This window comes from Notothenia coriiceps, unplaced genomic scaffold (genome assembly GCF_000735185.1).
Source record: "Notothenia coriiceps isolate Sejong01 unplaced genomic scaffold, NC01 NC01_scaffold00001978, whole genome shotgun sequence".
Classification (NCBI taxonomy): Eukaryota; Metazoa; Chordata; class Actinopteri; order Perciformes; family Nototheniidae; genus Notothenia; species Notothenia coriiceps.
Genome location: NW_011334679.1, coordinates 4,802 through 13,435, shown reverse-complemented (window position 1 = coordinate 13,435; position 8,634 = coordinate 4,802). Strand labels below are relative to the sequence as shown.

The 8,634-nt window shown below is 40.4% G+C and overlaps 1 protein-coding gene across 1 annotated transcript in view; it reads right to left on the bottom strand.

Annotated features, from left to right (window-relative positions):
• Nucleotides 1-660: 660 nt before the first annotated feature.
• Nucleotides 661-8,634, bottom strand: part of LOC104964937 (phosphofurin acidic cluster sorting protein 2-like) — a gene marked incomplete at both ends in the record, with an annotated part of 10,852 nt that continues 2,878 nt past the window's right edge. Inside the window, 9 exons of the mRNA XM_010793853.1 lie at nucleotides 661-854; nucleotides 1,594-1,700; nucleotides 2,490-2,594; nucleotides 3,656-3,788; nucleotides 4,425-4,549; nucleotides 5,147-5,218; nucleotides 5,842-5,932; nucleotides 6,594-6,748; nucleotides 7,004-7,050. Of these exons, the coding sequence (XP_010792155.1) occupies nucleotides 661-854; nucleotides 1,594-1,700; nucleotides 2,490-2,594; nucleotides 3,656-3,788; nucleotides 4,425-4,549; nucleotides 5,147-5,218; nucleotides 5,842-5,932; nucleotides 6,594-6,748; nucleotides 7,004-7,050 (1,029 nt within the window). The remainder of the gene's footprint in view (nucleotides 855-1,593; nucleotides 1,701-2,489; nucleotides 2,595-3,655; nucleotides 3,789-4,424; nucleotides 4,550-5,146; nucleotides 5,219-5,841; nucleotides 5,933-6,593; nucleotides 6,749-7,003; nucleotides 7,051-8,634) is intronic.

Below are 8,634 nucleotides of genomic sequence, written 5' to 3'. Positions count from 1 at the left end.
TGGCGTGAAGTCATGTGACCGTGCTGTAGTTCCTTTATAGCCCAACATTAGCCGAGAAACGATATTTCTGGATGTACAACATGTAGAATTCTTGACAATAAAGCTGACTTTGACTTTGATTACTTGACCAAAGCCGGCTCCAGTCGTTCACTTAAAAGAGCCGGCTCGTTCGCGACCGACACATCACTACTCAGAATATGTTAATAGCGGGAGATGACAGGAGTAAAGGATATGGGAAAATGTAACAACAACAACAACATTAAGCACAATTATTACTTTAAGTGTTGTTTATGTTGTTGTTTCTTGTATTCATCTTGCCTCTGTCCACATTTTTTATCTTAATTTGCTTTTGTTTGACTTTCTGTTGTTCAGAATCAGAATAGCTTTATTAGTCCCACAGAGGGGACATGTACATTTGTTACAGCAGAAAAGACCTTAATGTTAACTAAGAAGCATGCATTAAAAAAAATACACATACACAGAAGATTGTTATTTAATATCTGCTTTCTATCCATCGAAGGAGTTCATAAACAGATTCTTAAAGGTGCTTTATGAACACAATTCTCCAAAACTATCATTTCATTATTAGCACATTTAGCAAAATGTAAACCTGCCATTATCATATATCCCTGTGTGAACCAAAATACCACCTTTACATACAGGTTAATACACCATTAGAGTGGTGCTTTGGCTCCTCACCCAGCGGTATGACGAGGAACCTCATGTATCCGAGCCAGTCGGGGGTCTTGTGGGAGAGATGGTCCACGAACAGCCTCAGCACGGCGCTCAGGTAGTGCTGTGCTCCGGCCACCGCGATCTTTATGGGGATCGGCGTCTGAGAGTTACAGTTACAACTACGAGAGGAGAGGAGGAGGAATGATGAGCTTAAAGATCTCCTATCATGATATTTTAGGCATATATTATGGGTCTCAGATATATAAAAATATATAAGAAAAACATGTCTATGATGTGTTTTGCTCAAAATACCAAACAGATCATGCATTTTAGACACCCCTCATTTCCCTCTATTTCAGCCCTGTGAGAGAAACACTGATTTGGGGTCCTTAGCTTGAAAAAAAAAGAGGAGGGGGAGCTCATGCCTGCTCAGAATTACCCGGCAGATACAATTAAATTCTGCCGTGATTAAACGCCATATCATGTTCCAAACCACATCAAGGATTATTTCTGAAACAGTATGGAGCTCAAAGGCTTTCTCTCTTGCCGGTTATACCACAAGGTGAGTTCCTTTTTATTTCCTGCTTCTTCACACACATGCTCTCCAGTACAGGTTAGCTCTGAGTGTTAGCGATGCTAATGTAAACACCGACCATATTACGTCCAAAACAGTCGGGCATTGTTTCTGACAGCAACGTTTCTGATTGGGCCGTGGGTCCACATTTCAGATATTACGTCATATCGGACGCAAATCTGGATCAGCTCCGTTGTTCCCCCGTTTTTAGAGATTTGGGTACGGAGGAAAAGAGAGAGGGTTTTATTTTCTGACGCTGCGTGACTTCCCCGCATTTTGCATGCTAGGTCCTCTTTAAAGTTTCACAAACAATATCTAAAGATCTGAGTGAGAGGCTGACTCACAATCTCTGGATGCGGGACACGATGGTGTTTAAGGCGGCCTGGATGTCGGCCGTGGTGCAGGTGCAGACCACCGGGAGCTGCTGGTTCTGCAGCAGGTCGGACAGATACTGGGAGGAGGGGGGGGAGAAAAGAAAATGTGAAAATCTTTCCCCTGTCATGAAATGCATTGGTTATACATTTTATTTGTAAAGCACCTTTCATTGCTAAAAGTAATCCCAAAGTGCTACAACGGGCGTAATAAAAAAAAAGAAACACAAGTTTAATCAAAGACTTGTATAAATATTAAGGTTAATAATTGTATTACAAGCTATCCTTGAAAAAAATAAACAATGAATGCTTCTCTTGGTTTGACTGATTGGTTTGACAGTTAACATTTTATTAATGAAAGGTAAAGATAAATATAACTAAAAAGACACAAATTATACATTAACGGCATATACCCCTCTGTCATTCAACTTTTTTTATAAAAAATACCTACTTAACATGTTCACATATATTCTTTCTCACACACCTGCATATAAAAATAATGTTTATATTCCATACATTTTAAACCAGCTTTTAATTATTTAAAATATCAAATACAACAAAAATAATAATGAATAAAAAAAGTATAGAAATAAATGGTTAAAAATGAATAAGAAGATATTCATAACAATTAATACACTGAAAAAATAATATTAAATAATATTAATTTAAAAGTCGATTAAAAACCTTGAAAATTGTGATCCATCTTCTATATCCTTTATTATTTTTCTTTATCTATTACATACAAAAAAGGGTGAAAACCATATGTTCTGTAACTTTTTATCTATATCTATCCACGGTTATAATAATACATTAAAAACAATAAATAAGAAATGCAAGAGTATACTGTATAAGACGCTTGTTTTCCTCACCTGGCCCTGCCAGTCGGAGGTGTTGATGAGGATGATGCTGTCGGGGAGCTGGTTATCAGAGACCAGGATGTGATTCAGCTGATCGTACACCGTCTTCCTGGGGATCTACGGAGGGAAAACAACCTGTAACCAACAGGTATCACAAGGGAACCCCTGACTTCATTACTGACATTAACGGCCCGTCCACACTACAGCTTCAAAAAAAGCTTGCCGGCGGGCGTGTCTGAAGCTCGACCAACAACCAATCACATGAATCTCCCGCCCCTGACACACAAGCAGCGGTTTGATTGGCTAGAGCTTGTACTGGCATATGATTTGATTGGCTGACGCTTCCACCGAAAGCTTCAGAAGCTTCAAAAGTTGAACATTGCTCAACTTTTGCAGCCTGAAACGCCAGGAAAGCTCCGCTCTGCTACCCACAATTCAGTTCGGCAAAAAGCGAGGCAACGTGACGTCACCCCATTCAAAGTGAATGGGCAGACGCGTTGGGAACTGTTTTTGAAGCTGTCGAAGCTGTAGTGTGGACGGGCCGTAACACAAGTCTTTTTATATTATTATTATATTTCTGACATGTTATGTTTAAATATGTCTATGCAGCTGTGCCCTCCAACACAAGCTATAACATATCTTGTTGTTAAATACAAAGTATGTGCATATATATATGCCGTTAATAACTGTGCAATATATACCTGGCTGCTAAATCTTCAGAACTGTTACAGGATGTGTATTTTGTAAATTGTGTAACTTTCTTTAATTATTTGTATGCATCAGAATCAGAAGCAGAAACAGGTTTATTACCTGGGAGGTTTACACGTACGAGGAATTTGACTTGGTGTCGTGGTGCATACATAAAAGTAAAACAATAATTAAAAACACAGGTAGAGAACTAAAACAAATATTGAGAATAATACAAAATATAGTGAAATATAACAGTATTTGCAATGGAATGGAATAAAAAGGAATAAAATATGGAATAATAATCCGCAGTAATAAAAAAAAAAAGAACACAGATATTGTTGTACATTGTGTGCATTAATGTAATGCATAGATGCTTGCATGCTTCTACGTAACATTAAGCTGTCTTTGGCTCTTTTCTGCTGTAACAAATCTACATTTCCCCTCTGTGGGAATAATAAAGGTGATTCTGATTCTGTTCTGACTCCGACCTGCAGGTGGCAGCGTGTGTCCAGCGACCGCTCGTTGTCCAGACTGTTCGCTCTCTCGTTCTGCGGTCGGCTCGGCTGGCGCTCCTTCAGTGACGTACTCCGACCGCGACGCCCCGCCAACTTCGGCTCCTGCCTGGAAACAACAACAACAACATTTAACACACAAATTGTAATTTAGGAAACAACATGTAAATATATAATAATAATAATAATATACATACACTTATGTTGACACATTTATTTCCTATTTCTCCCCTTTAAATGACATTTATTTATTGAATAAAAAACCTGATTTGAAAATGTTTCCTATATATACAGTTTATACAATATATGTCATTTAAATGTCAATTTACCATCTTTAAATGTGTTTAATAAGCATGTTATATAGGCAAGGCAAGGCAAGTTTATTTATATAGCACTTTTCAACACAAGGCAATTCAAAGTGCTTTACAAAAAATGAAAGACATTAAGAAAATGGCATTTAAAATCAGTCATTAAAAAGAAAAGTTAATAAAATAAACATTAAAAGAAAAAATACATGGATAAAAGTTACAATGCAGTTTAAGATGTGAATAGTTCAATTAAAAGCAGCGACAAAAAGAAAAGTCTTCAGCCTGGATTTAAAAGTAGTAAGAGTTGCAGCGGACCTGCAGGTTTCTGGGAGTTTGTTCCAGATATTTGGAGCATAATAACTGAACGCTGCTTCTCCATGTTTAGTTCTGACTCTGGGGACAGAATATACTGTGTTATAGTTATATATGTATGTTACCTGTTTGAGGAGATTATTAGAGACTCTGTCTTCGTCATCTTGCCGATGGGAGGAAGTCTCTCCAGAAACGTGTCCATGTTGTCCATCTCCAGCTCCGTGGTGGGGGTCACCGCCTCCGGCTCATCCTGAAGGGAAACATGGAGAAAAAGAGGGTTATTTTTAGATAAGAGATGATTTTTAGATAAGATAGGACTTTATTTATCCCGAAGGAAATTGTTGTGCCAGAGTTACAATAAACACAGCAGCATAATTATAAAACTGTACACTAACAGTGCAGTGAAAAGAGCAATTAAATATCTACAGGAAACATAGACGGACACATAATTAATGTAAATATTAATAGAAAGTGCATTATTCCTTTTTCATTACATGTCACTTGTTAGACGCTATTATCCAAAGCGATACTCAATACTATGGGCAATCCCCAGAGGAGCAATTTAGGGTGAAGTGTCTCAGGGACACAACAACATGCTGACTGGGGTTTGAACCCGTGACCCCCTGATCCGAGCACCAACGCACAATCCACTGCACCACACACCTTAAATGTCATTAATGACTGCAGACTTAACTATTAACGGCTCAATAGGGTCTTTTTCTGTATGTGACTGAATTTCTGCAGTTTTAAAAGCAAAAAAGTGCTTATTTTCACATGTTTTCCGTTATATATATTGACTCGCATGACAAGAATAATGGTCTTGAGTTTGAAGAGTTAATATACTCACAAAGGAGACGATATCCGACACGGTGTCATCTGGAAATTTGAGCCCGGCACTCTTTGTTTTATCTGGGTCAATCTGCAACCACACGGTGGGAAATATAATAAACCAGAAGTTTTAATTTCACAGAACAAGTAAAGAGTTTGTTTATTTAAAACCTTGTGATAGATTCCTGTACAGCAGAAGCCTTGAGGTTCCACAAATAGACGTTATCAGGTGATAAATGGTGGGAAAATCTGACTTTACACTGGTTACGCTTTATCACTGTCTTATTAAAGGGGCCCTATTCTGATTTCAAGGATTTTACCTCACCTGTAGAGTGTTCTGTAGGTTTTTGTGTATGTCAATGGTCTGCAAAGGCTAAAATAATAATGGCCATAGAGCTCCAACACATTGTACGTTCTATGCTAAGGGGCGGGACATCTCTAAACTGTTAACCAATCACAACAGAGCCAACTGGAACATGTTTAAATATTATTTGTCTCATACTGTCCGTCTAAAAGGCGAAATGTTTGCATCTTTACGCCCCCCTCCCGAAGAAAGGGGGTAGATCTCAAGCTGTCAGAGCAGACTATAGCCTGCATAAAGTATGTGTTGGTAGGGACTCCACATATACAAATGCTTTATACACAAGCAAAGAAAAAGTGAGTTTTTCATTAATGTCCCTTGAAAAAGTTGTATTAAGAGCAGTGGTTTCTCACCGGGCTCGGGGGCTCTCGGTGGCTTCGGACGCTGTGGAGGCTGCCGATCTCCGTCTGAGAGCTGGAGAGAGAAACACCCTCGAAATATGGCCTGAAACACAAGAAAACAGAAAATAAATTACTTTAAATCAACATGAATGCTCTTCTGAGTCTGAATCATTCCTCATTCCTGAAGTTCTGTGTACAGGAATGAGTCCTAAACCCTGATATGACTCAGCATTTTGTACTGTAGTTCCTTTATAGCCCAACATTAGCCACCTTTAGCTTAGCGGTGGTGGCATGAAGTCATGTGACCGTGCTGTAGTTCCTTTATAGCCCAACATTAGCCTCCTTTAGCTTAGCGGTGGTGACGTGAAGTCATGTGACCGTGCTGTAGTTCCTTTATAGCCCAACATTAGCCACCTTTAGCTTATCGGTGGTGATGTGAAGTCATGTGACCGTGCTGTAGTTCCTTTATAGCCCAACATCAGCCACCTTTAGTTTAGCGGTGGTGATGTGAAGTCATGTGACCGTGCTGTAGTTCCTTTATAGCCTAACATTAGCTTTTGGCTTTGAAAACCATAAAGTGGTGTTAATATGTGGAGATTATCCTGCTGAACAAAACGTGTAAATAGGCTATCATAAACGTTTATTGGACACAGAGGTTACATCTGACATAATCCAAAATCACAACCAGGGAGATGCTGCCTTCAGGGACCAACACAGAAACACCACATTCAGGTATGTTCAAACACACACTGATGAACACACACTTGAGTTTGGGTTTGGGCGTGCTCAGGACGCTGTCGTCGTCGTCCAGTTCCGGCCCGCTGTCGCTCGGGTTCTCAAACTCCACGCTGTCCAGATCCAGATCCTCCTCCTCCACCTCGGGGGGGGGCTCTGCAGGGTCCTGCTCCGAGTCCAGCACCTGCACGCACACACACACACACACACACACACACACACACACACACACACACACACACACACACACACACACACACACACACACACACACACACACACACACACACACACACAAAACACTGTTAGGGATCTAAACTTGAAGAGCAACACAAGCAGTGGTAAAAAGTAACTTTCACTTGAGTACTTTTTTTCAAGTTTATGCTACTTTCTACTTCTTCTCCTTGCAATGCAGAGGTGAATGGCACCTATCCCTCACACTGCTCCCCATTGCTGTAGAATAGCGGCTGCTCCTATTACATGGTGCTGTAAATGCAGAGACCTAATGTCAGTGTGGGGGCAGTGCTGTGTTTGGTGATAAAACGTGGATTTAATTTGAATCCTATGCAAAAGAGTTGATAGCACACAAAGAGTTATTTACTGCTTTAATAAGGTCCATTGGGTTATGGACGAGTCGCTGCAACTGTGCATTTATCCAGCTCACTACTTCCCGAACATATGCATTTTTTGCTATTGTAAACAAAATCTGCGGGGTAACCTACCGCCGTTTTTTTTTTCTTGTCACAATTTTTTTTTAAACCTCGTTTTTTTTTTTTTTTTTTTTAACTCCTTTTTTTTACCGAATTTTTACGTTACTAGACAACCATAAAACTTCTTTATTTTTCATATTTAGTACGGAGATATAATCCATAAGGATGTGATACAATAAGTTATATCGTACTATCCAGTGAAATTTTTTTTTCTTCGGAGATGAGTAGAGTAACCGGATTGGACGAATCCTTTTTATAGTGGACCTGTGGTCCGAACTCTTAGTTATTAGTCCATGATGTAGAATAAGAACGTTCTTCCTTCGTCTCGAATTTAGTGCTAATGTTTCGCTATACCGCACATTGAGCGTGTGTAACCCTCCAATACGGAGTGGCGCTCGTCGGTTTTTTGTAATCGAATATATAAGGTTTTGTGCCTCTAATTGTTGTTTCAGCGATTTAGCTTCCGACCGGCGGGATTATAGTAGGCGGCCCACGAGCCTTTCGCACAGCCCCAGTAGACGCTGCAGAAGACCTTTCTCGAGTGCAAGAAGGAAGTGCGGAGTATCTTTAATCTAATAAATTCCTCTGTTGTTCGATACGACAGACAGAGAGTATTTATAGTTGTTGGACTCTACGGGACGGAGGAGGATAGTGTCGTTCTCCGTCGACGTTCGCAGCATGTGTCCAAGTCTCGGTGTTATCCATAGTCGACGTATTTTGTTGGTAGCTTCGACCTCTTGTTGTCACAAAGAGGTTGTCATGGACATATTACTTGTTGTTTTCCTAATATAGATATAAGATAAAGTTCCTCTCCGGACCAACTTTGCGACAACAAAGTCCTAGACCTCCTACTGCTCATGCTGCGACTCCTTCGGCTTCTTCGGTCTCCTCCGAGGTAGCACTCGCTGCTGCAGGTAGTGGTCTCATTCGTCTAGCTATATCTGCAAAATTCTTTAATCTTTTAATTAATTAACTTTAGCTTTATGTCGCAAGACATGTAAGCATGTAACGAAATCAGTTAATATTATCCCCCGGCCCCCCCCCCCCGGAGTGTGTAGTGAATTTGACACGACACGACGACACACACACACACACACACGACACACACACGACACACACACACACACACGACACCACACACACACCACACACACACACCACACACACACACACACCACACACACACACACCACCACAACACGACGACACACGACACACCACAGACACGACAAAAAAAAAAAAAAAAGACACGACACACACACCACACCACACACACCACACACAACACACGAGCACAAATCGTCGTCTTGAAGTGTCGTAAACTCTCAGCCAGCCGGGACGACTTCCGCGAAGTCTTCCA